Source organism: Crotalus tigris, unplaced genomic scaffold (assembly GCF_016545835.1).
Source record: "Crotalus tigris isolate CLP2741 ecotype Arizona unplaced genomic scaffold, ASM1654583v1 scf7180000017545.3456711, whole genome shotgun sequence".
Taxonomy (NCBI): Eukaryota; Metazoa; Chordata; class Lepidosauria; order Squamata; family Viperidae; genus Crotalus; species Crotalus tigris.
The window spans coordinates 2,938,104-2,956,582 of NW_024096464.1; the positions used below are offsets into that span (position 1 = coordinate 2,938,104).

An 18,479-nucleotide genomic window follows, 5' to 3' on the forward strand; every position below is an offset into this window, starting at 1 on the left:
GGACCAAGGGACAAAACTTGTGTAGTAAGTTGTTTCTTGTGGATGCTTTTTTTTCCCCTTAGGCTCTTGTGGAAGCTTTCCCTCAAAAGAAATTGGTAAATCATTCAAGTTCATTCTGAAAAGCTACAGACCTGAGGAGCAAATAAGGAAAGGATATTTATATATATGCTTTTGTTTTAGGAGGGAGTTTGGAGTACATGTGCAAAGAACTGTGTAACAGTGCCATAGTTCCACCAATTCACAACCTAACCATAACAGGAAAATAATCAAAAGTTGATGATGATAATGACAATGATGATGATTATCTCTACTCCTACAGTGAACGCCATAGAGTTTTGTTTGGGCATGTTCTAACTGCAGGCTTCTGAATCCTGGAGGTATATTGGGGTGGGTGGGGGAGTTTGCAGTCAGTGGTGTCAAGTCCAATAAGTGTAACACTTTCAAATATTGCTCTGTATTTTAAAATCCCACAAGATCTCAAACTTCAACTTTTCTAAAACATTTTTGGATGTATGGTCCTAGTAATTGTTGATAACAGTCAAGTTGAACTTTTCACATAAATGCCAATGCACGATTTTTGACATTTTTTTCATGTTGTTGCTTCGAATCAGTTTGGACAATTTTGCTACAGCCACTAATGAGATTATATTTTCAACATTTATTTAATGTGGTTTAATCCCTGCTTAACTGGGTGTCAATTTGCTGGTGACCTGGTGATTTGGTTGTCAACTTTAAAAAATGGGCATGGTTGCAGCCCTTTTCCTTGTGATTTGAGGTTGCCAAATAGAAGAGAGGGAATGGGGTTGCCCAGGTGCTTCGCTAGTCAAAATAATTTTTTGTCCCATGGGAACCAAGGTCATCAGCTGCTCCCAAGACTAGAGACTGGACGTTTCATAAAAAGCCTGCCAAATAATTATATTGGGGAATGTAGTTGATTACACAGCTTTAGTGGGTGGGACATTTAACTTTGTATTGAGAAATTGTTGCTTGTGTATCCAGACTTGGTTTCACTTTTGATATGCCGATACTTTGTAACTAACAAACATGTTCTTTGAGGAATTTGCAAGCCTCGGAGTTCTGCTTTATTTGTCTCTGTCTGTCAGAACCATTACATTAAACCAAGTCTCATAAAACTTCATTTTCTCGGGGTGCTGGGCCCCGACAGCCTACCACTCACTTTTGGGAGCGCGGTAAAGACTCGGTGAAGATTCCAAATGGAGGAGAAAAGTGAAACCTCTGCTAGCTGCAATGAAACTCAGGCTGTTGGAGCACAAGCTGGCGCTCCAGCCACTGAGGAGGTGTCATTGGCGGGGGTTCATCTGAAGGTCAGGTTGATCCAACCTGGGAAGCTGGTACCACAGGAAGGAGCTACAGCTCTAGTGGACCTCTTTCAAGCTGAGGTAGCCCCTTAGCACAGAAGCACTCCTCTATCTGCTGGAGAGGAGCTCTTATTGCTGCAGTCCCAGAGTTCTTCATCTGCGGATAGCAAGAAAGGAAAGGGGTTGATGAGATGGGACAATTCTGAAGAGTGGATATTTCAGTCCACAGTTCATAGCTCCTCACTCAAACAGCTGAAGTTCGGCAGGCTGGAGATAAAGGATACGAGTTCTGTTGCCTAGGAGGTGGGTGCCATGGAGGGGGGGTAATGTCAAAAACTACCCATCTCTTCCCCCCACCTTGCTGGAGTCCCAGCCCGACCACCAGAGCTCAGGCTGCTTCACCCATCCCCTAGCCAGCTGTGATGTCAAGCCCTGTATCCCAGCCAAGCCCACTGCTGCAGCCTCGGGATTCATTTGAGGTTGCCACATAGAACAGAGGGAGGGGGGTTGCCCAGGTGCTTCGCTAGTCAAAATAATTGTTTGTCCCATGGAAACCAAGGTCATCGGCTGCTCCCAAGACTAGAGACTGGGTGTTTCATAAAAAGCCCACCAAATAATTATATTGGGGAATGTAGTTGCTTATATAGTTTTGTGAGTGGGATATTTAACTTTGTATTGGGGAACTGTGGCTTGTGTATCCAGACTTGGTTTAACTTTTGACCTGCCGATACTTCGTAACTAATAAACTTAATCTTTGAGGAATTTGCAAGCCTCGGAGTTCTGCCTTATTCATCTCTGTCTGTCGGAAACATGACACTGGTATGACTGACCAGTATAACAACCATGTATCACCATAGCACATAAATCAACTAAAGTCCTCCAAAACACTTTAAACAAACCAAAAGATCCAGTAACCGAAGAAGAAGAAAAAAACAGTAGTCATCTACAATATACAGGATAAATACTGTAAATAGCTATTAGGTGTGATAGACAGCAAAATACTAGCAGAGCACATCCATGAACACCAATTAGCTGTGAGAAGGCACAATGAAAACTCCTTAATCCTGTGGCACATGGACAGATACAAGACAATACATACATAATTTGAATGGGGAAATAACAGCATTCTAGACCAAGCTAATTCTCAAAGTGCAAGGGAATTCTTGGAAATTTAGTATTCACACAAATCAGCCATCAAGAGGCACACAGAAATAAAACAACATTTACAGATCATTGGAAAGAGTTGATTATAAATAAGTTAAAAAGGAAGCAAAGAGACCAAAACATTCATTTTTCTTATCTATTTTAGTAGGCTTTTGACCCCACTCAACATGAGATGCATAGAATCTGTAGTATCCAATGCAGACTTCGTTGAACATGACAATTGTCCTTGTTGATGTTTCAAGTAGGTTAAAAACGTTTTTTTTTTTTTTACAGGACACATGTGCAAATGATACATACTTTTGCCATTTTTCTGTATCGTGCTCTATCCTTTTGAAAATGGAAAAGTGTTCAGTCTGATCAGCCTGGAGTTTTTGTGCTAAGAGTCCAAGCTTATGGTCTTTAATACATTTTATCCCCACAATGCTTGTAAATTTCATCAAGTACAAGCTTTAGGGAAATTCAAGTATAGGATTCTGTAGCCACCATACAATTTCCATCCCCAAATATTTTCTTGATTACTGACAGTCATTCCTAACATCCCTTCCTATTTCTAAAACACCAGTAAAATTAAGCAATAAATTCAAGTTTCTCCCTCTCTGCCTAGCTTCTGTTTAAAGTTCTGAAAAATCAAATGATATTTCAGTGGTTCACGATCTTTCATACCAGGTCTTCCTAACTAGCAATCTAAGTTACAAATTTGATGTTTTTCCTGGTAGGTTATAGCCCCCTTCTCAATTAGAAGATCTGGCATTATCTAGAGTTCTAGACTGACTTTCTGATCTCTGTCTTTGTTTCTGTCTCTTCTTAATTCAATTAAGTAAGAGTGAAAATTCTAAAGACTAAGGCTGGGCCTTCTGTTATGCAAAAATCCTCAGATTTTTTTTTAATGGCTAAAAATGATCTGTGTGAAAAGAGAGAAAATCAAATAACAATGAATTGGAAATTAGAAGGTTAGGCAGGTTATTGGTTTTGAGCTCTCACAAACCAGAGGTCTCATGATATGTTAGGTTACTTCACTTCCCACTGAAATTATAAAGTAATACACTGCAATTTACACCTTGAGCCAACTAAAGGAAATATACAGCTCATTGCTATTGGGTAAACTAGACAGCAGTAGGATACAAACAGTAGTAAAGCAATATGGAGTTATCCCACGAAATTGAAGTAATTAAATAATGAGTCAACATAATAACATTTCATAAACATTGCTTTTCTGTGTATTCTATATTTGATTCTTTAAACTCCGCCTACATTCCAAAATCTACTGCATCTTCTGTTGCTATGTACAGAATCCTCATTTTCAAATGTTTAAGTCTGTCCCAACATCTCTCCCTCCTACACACACACTATCAACGCCCCTGTTCCCGTCCCTGTTGAGATTCCTTTTCTAGAATAGGGTTGGTTTCTACCCTCATTCTGTAAAAATGAATGCCTGTCTGTCATGGTTGATTGTGATATTGCTTAAGATCATCCAAAATGCAGCTTCTAGACAGGCACCTCCTCAGGGCTTCCGATATGCCTCTTACGACGTGATCATCCCAAGGAAGCTGTCTCCCAAGTATGGGCAAGAGGAACCCCAGGACGTGAGCTACCTCCTGCAGATTGAAGGGAATCCCCATGTGGTATTCCTCAGGCAAAGAAGGAACTTCATCCCTAAGGTCTTTCCTGTCTTCACCTATGATACAGCAGGGATCCTCCAGGTGGATCACCCTTTTATCAAGGACGATTGTTTCTACCATGGATTTATACAGAGAAAGTCCTCTTCTCGAGTCACCCTCAGTACGTGTTCAGGAGGACTGAGAGGTCTCTTGCAAATTGAAAATAAGACCTATGAAATTGAACCAGTCCAGGAATCTTCTACCTTTCAACACGTGGTGTTTCGGTTAGAAGTAGAGGAAGGGGCTGTCCGAATGGCTTGTGGAGTAGGACAGGAAGAGCAGGGTCATCAAGAAGACATAATTCCTGAAACAGAGCATCTTGCAAACAAAGATGTTTTGGGAAAATCCTGGTGGCCACATACGAGATATGTTAAAGTAGCAATTGTGATTGATCATGAGCGATATTTGCAGTTTCATAGAAATGAATCTTTTATTACTATGCAAGTTCTAGATATTGTCCACACTGCAAATTCATTCTATGATTCCCTTTCTGTTCATTTGTCAATAGCAGGATTAATGATATGGTCACAAAACAATCTCATAGACATTACCCCTATAGCAGATGACACACTTGTATTATTTAATGAATGGAGAAGAAACAATCTACTTAACATTTTAAAAAATGATGTTGGTCACTTATTTGCATACATGAATTTTGGGTCAACCATAGGACTTGCATATGTAGGAGCTATATGTAGCAGTTATTGGGCAAGTGCCATTGAATCCTATAGAACTTTCAGTTTGTTTTTTATTTCTGTCTTATTTGCCCATGAACAGGGACACATTCTTGGAATGAAACATGATGATCAATTTTGTCATTGTGGAAAACTTAATTGCATTATGGTACCATATGCAGCAGAGACTGATAAATTTAGTAACTGCAGTTATAAGGATTATTTCCCCTATAGAAACACTTACTGTTTATTTGTCCCACCAGACACTCACACAACTTTTAAATTTGAATCCTGTGGTAACAAAATAGTGGAAAATGGAGAGCAGTGTGACTGTGGGTCAGAATCACAGTGCAGGTCAGATCCCTGCTGTCAAGCTAATTGTAAGTTTCGTCCTGCTGCTGTTTGTGCCTTTGGACTGTGCTGTGCTAACTGCCAATATCGTCAACGTGGAACTGTTTGCAGAGAGAAAATTGGTAGTTGTGATCTTCCTGAATATTGCAATGGGACGTCAGAGCACTGTCCAAAAGATGTGCATGTGCAAGATGGTGCCGTGTGCCATGAAGGCGTATATTGCTATCATGGGAACTGCACGACTCATGATATGCAGTGCAAAATGATATTCGGTAGGAAAGCAGCAATCGCTTCTGAAGTATGTTTCAGACAAGTGAATAATAAGGGTGATCGCTTTGGCAACTGTGGGTTTAAATATGGAATTTACAAGAAATGTAATCCTGGGGATATCCTGTGTGGCCGTATCCAGTGTAAAAATATACAAATGCCTTCTTTGGAGGATCACAGTACAATAATTCATACTTCCACCGGAATTAATCAATGCTGGGGCACTGACTACCACCCTGGGATGAAGGTGAATGATATTGGAGCAGTGAGAGATGGTGTTCCTTGTGGCAATAACATGATGTGTATTGAGGGTAGTTGTCTCAATGTGTCCATTCTGAAATCCGACTGTAATCACATAATGTGCCACAATCAGGGAGTATGTAACACTCTGAAACACTGTCACTGTGATGTTGGATGGGCCCCTCCAGACTGTAGCAATGCAGGCTATGGAGGTAGCATAGACAGTGGGCCACCTCCAGTTACGGTACAGGCTACCACTAATATGAAAACATCAGCTGTAGCTGGAATACTGTGTGCATTTTGTTTCACAATTATTTGTACTTGCCTGGTTATGTGGTACAAGGATGGACTGAGATCTGGAAAATTTCAGGGAAGAGTCCATGCTATGGAATATAAAGATGAAGGAACAGTAGTTTAACTCACCCTTGCTAAGAGTGCACAACACATCCAGTATAAGCTCAGGAATTAATACTCAGTTTGAAGAACAAAGAAATTTGAAATTTCAATGTTTTAATAATGTGTCCCAGACATATTTCCTTTTTTAAAAAATGGCCTCTTTGAACAGGAAGAAACCCTCCGATCTATGTCAGGTATTGTTCACTGACTTGAGGAAATCTCTCATTTGTAAAGAAAAATAACTCTCCAGGATAGCCTTGAAAATGGAGCATCTGAACTGCAGATACCTCAAGCAATAGCCAGCTATACTGTCAAAGAAAGATCAAGAGACATTGTTGTTTATAGATAATTTGGGTTGTCAGAGCACTGCCCACCGACCCTTTTCTAACTCTTCCCTGGTACAATTATTGATGGAATTATTATGGACATTCAGTATTTTGAAGCCACTCAGGGACAATGGGAGAAAGACATCTCCAGCATGGTTGTCTGTATTATTCATTCTACTTTGATTGATCTGTTTTAAATAAAGGGTTGTTTAGGTTTTCACCCCCACTGGAAACATTAGCTCTCAGTGTCATCAGTGTATACCCAGCTACCACTTCCTCAAAACTGCAAAACACACCCACACCCACAAATATACAGAGAGAAAGAGGCAGAGACAGACAGAGACAGAGAGAACCACACATTTATATAAACAAAGTCTCAAAGATTCCCTCCTCTGCTGCTGTTCATCTGGTAGAGAAGCCCTTCATTCATCTACTACCAACTCCTCCTCTGGCCCTCACCCAGAAGGAAGAATCAGTCAATTTATAATGGTAATTCAAAAAAGAAATGGAACCATATTGCTTCTTCCTTCCTTTTTCTTTCCTTCTCAGAACACCTATAAGACACTTGTCCCAGATAAGTTATTCCAGAAACATACTCAAATACACCATACAAACTATCCCTCTCCCTTTTGCACCTTAATTGCAATCATAAATGGACAACCCTCCATTTTGCTTCCAAAGCTGGCCAGTTGTGCTTAGGTTCATCAGATAGCTACACTACTAACAAAGAAGAAAACCCACCAGTGAATCAGCTCTGAATGCAGTGGATGTTCCTGCACAAAGATCGGTCCCTTCCTTGATCCATTGCTATGTAACTCAACTGGTGATTTTTCTTCTTTAAAAAGCCACATATTGACTCTCTGGTGACCAATACTACTCAGTTTAATTGCCACATCCTTAGCTGCGTTTACTCTACTGACGTATTTTTAAAATGTGGAGAAACCGGGCATCATATCCAAAACATATTTAGATAAGGACATTTTTGTGGTCATAATGTCAGCATGACTATATGCTGAAGCTCATGGAATGCTGTTATCTTCACACCGAAGTGGAATGTATTTACAATATCTATTTGCATTTGCATGCTTTCAAACTGCTAGATCGACAGGAGCTGGGACAACTAACAGGAACTCACCCATCACACAAAGCTCGGGTCTCGAACCTGGGCTGCCAGCTTTCCAGCTGATGAGGTCAGCATCTTTAACCAATGAACCATTGCGCCCTGGGGAGAAATAATAAAACAAGTACCAAAATGTCTGGCTTATATATCAGGGACTCCAAGTGAATATTATCTAAAATATTAAAATATCATATCTAAAAGCCATTTCTACAGTTAAGATTCCTTAACATCTGATGAAGGAACAGGACAGGCCATCCTTCAATTCATCCTTCCCCATTTGTTAATTTCACTCCTTTTGGACATCACAAAATTGACAGCTGATTTCCAGTCATGGAATCAACATCCTTATCCAAACGTGAGAGTACCTATGGAATGGGGCACATGAGCAAGCAATGGAAATAAGTCTGCACATGCCTGGGTAAGTTAAGAGGGTATCTTTTCAACCTGCCCACCCCACTAGCTACAGCAGCATTTCTCAATCTTAGCAACTTCAAGAAGTGTGGAGTTCAATTCCCAGCTCCAGATGACTTCAGATTTCTCTGCTAGTATGCTGGTTGGGGAATTCTGGGAGTTGAAACCCACACATCTTAAAGTTGCTAAGATTGAGAAACTGTATGGCTGTGAAAGATGGACCATAAGAAAGGCTGAGCACCAAAGAATTGAGGCCTTTGAACTATGGTGCTGGAGAAGACTCCTGCGAGTCCCTTGGACTGCAAGGCATTCAAACCGGTCAGTCCTAGAAGAGATCAATCCCGGCTGCTCTTTAGAAGGCCAGATCCTGAAGTTGAAACTCAAATACTTTGGCCACCTAATGAGAAGGAAGGACTCACTGGAGAAGGGCCAAATGATGGGAAAGATTGAGGGCAATAGAAGAATGGGATGACAGAGAATGAAATGACTGGATGGAGTCACTGAAGCAGTAGGCGTGAACTTAAATGGACTCCAGAAGATGGTAGAGGACAGGAAGACCTGGAGGAACGTTGTCCATGGGGTCGTGATGGGTCAGACACGACTTGGCAATTATCAACAACAACTTCTAGGGGATAAAGGTGGTCTTTTTAAAATCCAGGTCTCAAAAGAGAAAGAAAGAAAACTCCTTTTTGTTAATTCAGAATATTTGTGCAGTATATTCCTACAATCCATTCCTCCTTAGAGGTGTTATCTAATTTAGGTGAAAACTGGTTCTAACAATAATTTGTAAACCTTTTCAAATGAGAAATGCCAAAGTACTTAATAATTAATACATAGTTATGCATCCTTTAAAAAGCCTTTTACTTCATCAGCTCATGGAGAGAGGAATCAAAATGTTCAAATGACTTATCTAAAAAGTTGCTCAAATCAGTCCAAAGAGGAATAGAAATAATAGGGGACAAGTCTACACTCACAGAGAAAAGCAAACATTTACTACAAAAGGCCATCTGTAGGAAGTGCTAGCAACCCAAGTCACCCCTCCCTAAAAAAATATATATATCCCAGAATTAGAGAGCAAATTCTGTTGATAAAGAAGCCTGACTAGGACTGCCATTCTATTCCATTTTTGATCCCCAAGCTCTGCCCACATTCCAAAGGAAAGCCCATTTACAGTTGCCAGGCATAGAATCCTCCTCGTCTTTGGGGTGGACATTTTGTTTACAGCCTTACAAATTTGTTCCTAGATTCTCCTCAGTTGCTGGGGTCTTCCTTCTCTGAAATGAAATGTTAGAAAATGTATTTTGTATTTTTAAGGGATTCCTTTCTTTGCCAGAGAAAATGAATATTCATCTTCCCTACCTCTTGGTGACATTTTTGATACATTTCCTGACTGATACTGCTTCTCAGAAACCTCCTTGGGGCTTTATTTATGCTTCTTATGAAATAACCATCCCAAAGTCATTAGCCTTCAAATCTGGACATCAGAAATCCAAGACTATGACCTATGTGTTTCAAATTGAGGGGAGGAATTTTGTAATGCACCTTAGGCAGAAAAGAGGCTTAATCCCCAAGTACCTGCCCATTTTCACTTACAGTAAGGATGGGGAACTCCAGCTAGATTATCCATTCTTCATGGATGACTGTTACTACAATGGTGTACTAGAGGGTGAGCCCTTCTCTCTGGCCATCATCAGCACTTGCTCTGGAGGACTCAGGGGGCTACTGCAATTTAAAAACAAGATTTATGAAATAGAGCCACTTCCAGAATCTGCTACATTTCAACATATAGTCTTTCGATTAGAAGAAAAGGTGGGTGTCATTCCAATGATGTGCGGCCTAACACAGGAAGAGCAAAGACATCAAGAAGCCATGATCCAAAATCCTGACAAAAAACCAAACAAAATTATATCTAAAAGAAACTGGTGGCCACATGAGAGGTATGCAGAGATTGCTATTGTGATTGATCATGAACGATTTTTGAAATTTGGCAAAAATGAAACTCTTACTGTTATAAATATTTTGGATATCTTCTACATTGCAAATGTACTGTATGAGCCTCTTTCTGTTCGTTTGTCTATTGCTGGACTAGAAATATGGTCTGAAAGAAATCTTATATCAATTCATGATGACATCGGTGAAACACTTGAAGATTTCACTAATTGGAGAAGAGACTCATTACTTGCTCGTCTACCAAATGATGCTGGTCACTTATTTATATTTAAGAATTTTGGTCGTGAAGTAGGATTAGCATACTTAGGAACAATTTGTGATGATAACAAGGGATCAGCTGTTGAATCATATGTTACTTCCAATTTATATCGCATTTCTAACACATTTATCCATGAACTAGGACATAATCTTGGCATGCAACATGATACAAAATACTGTCTATGTGATAGAGCAAAATGTATTATGGCCCATACACAAGTACTAACCGATCAGTTTAGCAACTGCAGTTATATAGAGTACTTCAGTCAAAGAAATCTGAACTGTTTGTTAATTCCACCAGACCCTAATAAAATATTTAAATTCAAATTCTGTGGCAACAAAGTAGTAGATAATGGAGAGCAATGTGACTGTGGTACCAAAGGTGAATGCAAGTTGCATCCATGTTGTCAATATAACTGTACATTACGTTTAGGGGCCACTTGTGCTTTTGGACAATGTTGTGCCAAGTGCCAGTATCAAGCTACTGGAACAATCTGCCGAAATAAGACAAACAGTTGTGATTTCCCTGAATACTGCAATGGAGTTTCTGAGAGATGTCCTGAAGATTTTTATGTCCAAGATGGTGCCCCATGTGGTGATGGTGCATACTGTTATAAAGGGAATTGCCATACTCATGATAGACAATGCAAAGCAATCTTTGGCAGCAAAGCAATAGTTGCTTCAGAAGTTTGCTTTAGAGAAATGAATACTGAAGGTGATCGGTTTGGCAACTGTGGCCTTATACATGGAATTTATAACAAATGTATACCTAACAATATCCTATGTGGTCGTATCCAGTGCGAAAATGTGGAAAGCTTGCCCTCTTTGGAGGATCACACCACCATAGTTCAAACCTTCAAGGGCAATAAACAATGCTGGGGAACTGATTACCACAGTGGGATGAAGATCATCGATATTGGAGCAGTGAGAGATGGCACTCCTTGTGGCAATGATATGATGTGTATTAACAGGGAGTGTGTTAATGTGTCTCTCTTGAGATACGATTGTGATGTCACAAAGTGCCATAATCGGGGAATATGCAACAATTTCAAGCATTGTCACTGTGAGCAAGGCTGGGCTCCTCCAGACTGCAAAGAGGAAGGCAATGGTGGTAGTATTGACAGTGGCCCGCCACCTCTATATGAACGTGAGAGATTTCATCCCAAACTGAAAATTATCTTAGCAATTGTATTTCCTCTTTGTGCACTTGTCCTTTTTGGTGCCTGTCTTAGGAACCAAATTGCACATAGGACTGGACAGTCGAGTGGACAGTCTGAGGAAAGATCTAGTCAACAGGAATGAAAACTGAAAAAAAAGCTCATAGTAGGTCAGGGAAAGGAACCAGGATTCATGAGTCAAATCTGTAATATTGGATAATATTGAACAAAAGAGACTGGTATCTAGTTCAGTAAGCCTTGGTGTCTGCAGGGTGCCAACAGGGGTCAGACTGATGTCATCAGCATGGTACAGCCATAATTCAACCCTGGTTCTTTTCTATGTGAATGGTGAGGTTGTGTGCATGCCTCAAAGGGGCCTAGCTTGTGGTAGCACATTGCAATGTTGCTTTTGTCATTTTAGAGAAAGCAGCAACTTCCTGTTACTTGCCATTTAACTTGCCTATAACTTTATTCTCCTTTTAAAGGCCCATTCTTTGTGGAATGTTTTGTTCCACAGCTTTTGTTCCCAGTTTCAATCTGACTCTCAAAAAGGCTAGTAAGAAAGCGTTGGAGTGAAATGCATGTGACTTCAAAGGTGTGCAGCTAATATGGGCAAGGACAGGCACCTATGAGATTGCATGGAAGAAGATGCTGTAGCCTTTTTCTTTGCTGCTCTGAAGTGCTGGGCTTTTACATTCCAAAGCTTCCTCTCTGTATGTTCAATCCATTGAGGTGAAGAATTTCCAACTTTAGTGTGCTAAACTCTCATTATTTTGTGATGCAACTGCTTGATAAACATGCAGGAAAGAGCAGAACTAAGGGAGACATGTTTCCTTGCATTATCCTGGGAGTTCAGCAGCCTCGTCTCTGACCGTATATGAATCTTTCTAGGCATATTTCCAAATTCTGTCTCAAGGTAAGGCACTATCTTCATGGCTTAATATGAAAAAAATCAGTAGAGAACACTGAGATCCACCATGAAGTAATTCATTTCAATTCATTTTTTGAGATTTCAGAAGGAGTCCTGTAATATAGTTCCTTGTGGTGAGTCGGTGACAGATGACTGAAGGTGAGAATTGATGGGGGAACTAGAGCTGTGGGGAGAGGGGCTCTAGATGTGTTAGAACTACAGCTTTCAGAATCCCCAAATATCTGAATTCTAATGTCAGTATATTTTCCCAACTTCTCCTAGTCTCCTCAGTGTCATTTTCATCCTAGATTAGAGACACAGATGGTTAGTCTTAGTGAAGAATTATTGCATATGAGTTGGGTGGCGACATAATGTGTCTAATAAATTTAATAAATAAATTCAGCATCAGAGCATTTGAGAATTAATTTAGATACTTTGGAGAAGCAACATTCAAAGTACCTCTTTAGGAAAGTTATTTTTATAGGCTTGTGTTTTAGCCTATAGATTTTGTCTCAAATTGACATGAATGATTAAAAGTTAGATGAAGTCCAACAAAAGAAGTCCAACAAAAGCATAACAAGAATTATGGAATTCTTAATGAATTAATTTAATCTCTTTTGAAGCAAATTCATTTGAAGTGATATTCATCTTCCAGATAAGGTAGAGATGGAATATTGTTAAATGTAAGATTTTGCACTTCAAACATTAACAAAAAATGCAACCCACTCATCATCTAAACCAATGCCTCACATTCTTCTGAATGATGGAACATGACACTATGTGCTGTGTACTTGTTCTCGGTAACCTAGGGAATAATAATATATCACCACTTTAGATCCCTCCCAAGGACATGTGTTGTAAAGAAGGCCAGTTTTTCCTGTACCTGTTGTTTTTCTGTTTTCATTTTAAAGAATTAGCTACTACTATACCTTGTAATAGTGTAAGTTACATATTTATTATTATCTATGAATTGTAATGCAAAACTCTCCTAAATAAATATTTCTTGTTGCCTTCTGGTACAAACCTGTTCTATATTTTAATATCTGGTTTCTCTGTTTCTTTCTTAAGAATAATTTGTTTGCACAGATTAAGGGATTTTTTTCAGTTTCTGCTGTATTTCTTTAAACTCGATACTTTTGTTTTTCTTGCATTACAACAGGATTTGAACTGAAGTAAATATTAATCCATTAATCCATCTATTCATTCTGTTGGCTGCAGAACCAGTTTAGCCTTAAAATTCTGTTAACTCAGTCCTGCTGGAGAAGTCCAGAAAAAAACACACAGATAAATAACATAAACAAACAGGCACTGAAGTCATGATTTTGGTAACCTTGCATTATCTAATTTCTGTTATGTAGCCTATATTATATTATATTATATTATATTATATTATATTATATTATATTATATTATTCCAAATAAAGGCAATGCCAAAGAATATTCAAACTATCACACCATTGCACTCATTTCACATGCAAGTAAAGTTATGCTTAAAATCCTACAAGCTAGACTCCAGCAGTATGTGGATCGAGAACTACCAGAAGTACAGGCAGGATTTCAAAGAGGCAGAGGAACTAGAGATCAAATTGCCAACATACGCTGGATCATGGAGAAAGCTAGGGAGTTCCAGAAAAACATCTACTTCTGCTTCATTGACTATGCTAAAGCCTCTGATTGTGTGGACTACAACAAATTGTGGCAAGTTCTTAAAGAGATGGGAGTACCAGACCATCTTATTTGTCTCTTGAGAAACCTCTTTGCGGTTCAAGAAGCAATAGTTAGAACTGGACACGGAACCACTGATTGGTTCAAAATTGGGAAAGGAGTCCGGCAAGGCTGTATTCTGTCGCCCTGCCTATTTAACTTATATGCAGAGCACATTACGAGAACGGCAGGGCTAGATGAATCAAAAGTTGGAATTAAGGTTGCTGGGAGAAATATTAACAATCTAAGATATGCAGATGATACCACTCTAATGGCAGAAGGTGAAGAGGAACTAAAGAGCCTCTTGATGCAGGCGAAGAAGGAGAGTGCAAAAGTTCGCTTGAAACTCAACATTAAGAAAACCAAGATCATGGCATCCAGCCCTCTCAATTCCTGACAAATAGATGGGGAAGAAATGGAGGTAGTGACAGATTTTATCTTCTTGGGCTCCAAGATCACCACAGATGGGGACTGCAGCCAAGAAATGAAAAGATACTTGCTCCTGGGGAGGAAAGAATGGCAAATCTAGACAGCATACTAAAAAGCAGAGACATCACCCTGTCAAGAAAAGTATGTATAGTCAAGGCCACGGTTTCCCCAGTTGCAATGTATGGCTGTGAAAATTGGACCATAAGAAAGGCTGAGCGCAAAAGAATTGAGGCCTTTGAACTATGGTGCTGGAGAAGACTCCTGCAAGTCCCCTGGACTGCAAGGCAATCAAACTGGTCAGTCCTAGAGGAGATCAACCCTGACTGTTCTTTAGAAGGCCAGATCCTGAAGTTGAAACTCAAGTATTTTGGCCATCTAATGAGAAGGAAGGACTCACTGGAGAAGAGCCTAATGCTGGGAAAGATTGAGGGCAATAGAAGGGGACGCCAGAGAATGAGGTGGCTGGATGGAGTCACTGAAGCAGTAGGTGTGAGTTTAAATGGACTCCAGAAGATAGTAGAGGACAGGAAGGCCTGGAGGAACATTGTCCATGGGGTCGCAATGGGTCGGACACGACTTTGCAACTAACAACAACAACATATTATTTAGAGCAGTGCTTTCCAATCTCTTTCTTCATTAGCCACTTATCAGAAAGTCTTATTGAATTCCAAGGTCCAGTTGTTTAAGTCCTTTCCTTCAGCACTGTTGTAACTTCAAACGATTGTTGAATGAATGACCATAATTCTTAATGTCAAACCACCATTAGTAATTTCATTGATTTTCATGGTAATGGGATACTTTGAGAGATTTTCGAATTTTAGTATACATGACAATATTTTAAGTCAACTTAAATGTCCCTGTTGTGACGAGTAATGGGTCCATATGTTGTTATCCAAAGAAAAAACTTTTACCCTAGTTTGGGGTTATTTATTCATTAGTCAAGGAAGCACTGACTTTGAGCATTCATTTAATACATTATTTATTATGTTTAGTTTTTCTTTCTCTTTTAATTGCTTTCAATTGTGCCAATCCAATTTTTTTACTATGTAATAGGGATATGTTTTGAGTAGAAAATGGATATGAAAATGCCTTATAATGCTGTAAGTTGTTAATGGTGTAGGAGAATATATTAGCCATATGTTACTTTAGAACACAGGTGTCAAACTCAATCGCATCATGTGACATTTTGCCTTTGCGGAGCCGGAGTGGGCATGACCTATGCATGATGCATCTGGCCCAGGGGCCGCCAGTTTGACACCCCTGCTTTAGAATTTCTAGTTATTCAAAATATTTTAGTTATCCATCTGTATTAATACTCAGTTTTTTCTTCTCTGATACATTTCCTTTTCCCTTTTAAATATGTACTTACTGTATATCAGAATTTTTTCCTCTATTTTCTTTAAATAAAAATGTAAATAATTAAAATGTTAGGGGAATGGCCAATGTCTCTAACTCAAAATGGTAGCAAAATCATAGTAATTATGAACCTTTGTTCCTATTACAATATTTTTGTAAAGAAATGAACAGCAGGAAGAATGATAGCATAAAGTGGTCATAGAAAGGTGGAAAGGTGAGAAGATAGCAAATTGAGAAATATAATGGACTTTTAGAAGATTTTGAAAGTGAGAATCAAAAATGCCTCAAAAATTGAAAGTGAAGAGGGAAATACTATATAACAGAAGAGAATAAATAATATGTGATTCCATCTACTTTCCCCCAATCCTTGTACTACTCATAAGTGTCTATCTGTACATTTCCTCTCATCCCATTTTTCTTTGGTCACTGGATACCTTCAGTCACAAATAACTCTCCCCCAGATTATGCCCTATAAAAATAAAGGTTACAAGAAAATTGATGGTTTCCCCTCACTGACTAAGTCTAACATTAATTACTTGGGAACAAGTATGTCTCAAAATAGATTGAAAAAGTGCCCTTCATGATAATAGTATTCATGTTTGTATGATATGAAGTGCCTTTTAGAAACATTATTTATTTAGAAAAACAACTTCTAAATAATTTCTACATTACTGTAGCTGTGTTTGATATTGCTTCTGGAATGTATTGATTCGATCTGTATATTTCCTGTTCTTCTGCCCAGCAGTTTTAGTAACAAAGCAACTACTAACATATTTCCAGAAAGCTTCTTCAAAATCTCTCTGCAAGAACCATTATCACCTCAGTAGATAATCTTCCATTTCCACGTCTTTTGCTCATAAACCCCAGTCTACCATCTATTTCTTCCCATCTTCATTTACTGTTTTCCTTCCATTTGATACTACAAAATGTCATTGCAATGTCATTTGCAATCAGTAAATGATTCTTCTCAGTAAAGTCATGTGGTGATGTCACCATTGTGAGATGTAAAAACCCCAAATTTTGATACTCACAATACGAAGACAAGTCTGGTTAACAAAACAAAGTTTTATCGGAGAATAATATAAAAAGAATAAGAAGAGAAGAGAAGAGAAGAGAAGAGAAGAGAAGAGAAGAGAAGAGAAGAGAGGTGTTTGCAAACGCAGCCTCCTGGATCCTTCCCTATGGATTGGGTTCCAGGAGCGCAATAAGCAGTTTCCAAGCTATACTTTTTATACTTTTTCTACAATGCAGTCATGCCTAAGTAACTCTCCCAATTTCCCTTCTCTATATTCTTTGAAGTTGCTTTACATTAAAAGTCATCCTGGCAATTTCCTTCCATCCGGCTGTGGTCTTATCTTTGTTTATTTATAATTTCCACTCTGTGATCTTATCTTTGTTTATTTGTAATTTCTACTCAAGTTGATCATAATTAATTATCTTTGTTAATTACTTTTTGTGGTGCCTTCACATGGACAGGAAACAGTAAACATTCCTTCTCATATATTGGCATTGCATTGTTACATTTACGTTACAGTGTTACATTTGTACTAAAGAGACAGTTTCATATAATGGCATTACATTTCTACAATTATTTCTACAATTATTAAAAGAATAACTTTTATTTCCTTCAATCATTACATTAGAACTTTATTGTTATATTTTACAAAAGAATAACTTTTATTTCCTTCACCAATGAACCCAGTCTTTTTCAGTATAGTGAAATTTTCAGTACCAACAAGAAACTTGTGGCAAAGTGATGGTTTCTGCATAATCTTGAGCTCCAGAGTTTAAGGGCTCCAGTTCACATGGAAGCCTTCATACAATCATCTCTACCCCCAAAGTTTACATGGGAATCAGAATGACTAATACCAAGACAAACTCACTAACCAAGAAAAGGCATGTTAAATTCAGCCATTGCTATTCTTGTTCTGAGTACAAGCATAGTACAAACATACTGTACGGTATTCTGTGTTGGTTTCACTCCATGGCAGGGAGGCAGTGGTTGTATCTCACAAATAACCAAACAAATAACATTTTTTCTAAAAGGTCTTTAAAATGCAATTGATGTTTTACCACCACATTTAATACTTTGCTTTTAAACTGTGGGAAGAATCCAGAGAAAGAAATATTTTGGGAAATATTAAGAAGGCAGAATATATTTCCCCAAAGGATTTTAAAGGCAGAAACCAACCACCATCCCCAGTCTCTCTGCCCCAAACAGAAACCAGGTCTGCAGAAATGCAGATGTGATAATCTTGTCAGAAAGATTGGAGTCTCCTCTCCTCCAAATCTGCAGGAGATGGGAAGGATGTCATATTATCGTGTTTGCAATGGTAACTTCATATGAGAAATCTGTGCATCCTCTCTGGAAAAAAAATAACTTGATTAAAAATGATTGTCTGGAGGGCGGAGCAAATAACAAAATATGTCAAAATGCTTCCTCTGTGAATTACATACTTCCATCCAACATTCAGATAAAATGCAAAAGGTGAGGACTGCATTGTATCATCATGCAGGTAACCACTGTTTTGTCATTGCAGCTACCAGTGCACTTAAATCTATGCTACAATATAAGACTATAATGTGTTATCAAATTCACTATTTAAGGTGACCAACCGTCCTCCTTTAGGGAGGACAGTCCTCCTTTTGTGAGTTCTGTCCTCCCTCAAAAAGTGTCCTCCTACATATCCTCCTTTTCAATATTTGAAGACTAATCTGCAGGGCTTTTTTTTTCTCATAGAACGCTCAGAATGGCGTTCCAGCACATTTTTTGATGGGGTTTTTTTCAG

The 18,479-nt window shown here is 38.8% G+C and overlaps 2 protein-coding genes across 2 annotated transcripts; both read left to right on the forward strand.

Annotated features, from left to right (window-relative positions):
- The first annotated feature begins 3,907 nt into the window (after nt 1–3,907).
- Nucleotides 3,908–6,091, forward strand: LOC120304234 (disintegrin and metalloproteinase domain-containing protein 20-like). Its single transcript, XM_039334575.1, has one exon. It carries the CDS (start codon nt 3,908–3,910, stop codon nt 6,089–6,091), a length of 2,184 nt encoding a protein of 727 aa, XP_039190509.1.
- Nucleotides 6,092–9,210: 3,119 nt separating this feature from the next.
- LOC120304237 (disintegrin and metalloproteinase domain-containing protein 20-like) lies at nt 9,211–11,436 on the forward strand. Its single transcript, XM_039334588.1, has one exon. The coding sequence runs from the start codon at nt 9,211–9,213 to the stop codon at nt 11,434–11,436; it is 2,226 nt and encodes a 741-aa protein (XP_039190522.1).
- The last annotated feature ends 7,043 nt before the right edge of the window (nt 11,437–18,479 follow it).

Bases quoted from the DNA above. Each gene is read 5' to 3' on its own strand.
- LOC120304234 (XM_039334575.1), top strand. From the start codon at position 3,908: ATGAATGCCTGTCTGTCATGGTTGATTGTGATATTGCTTAAGATCATC.
- LOC120304237 (XM_039334588.1), top strand. From the start codon at position 9,211: ATGTTAGAAAATGTATTTTGTATTTTTAAGGGATTCCTTTCTTTGCCA.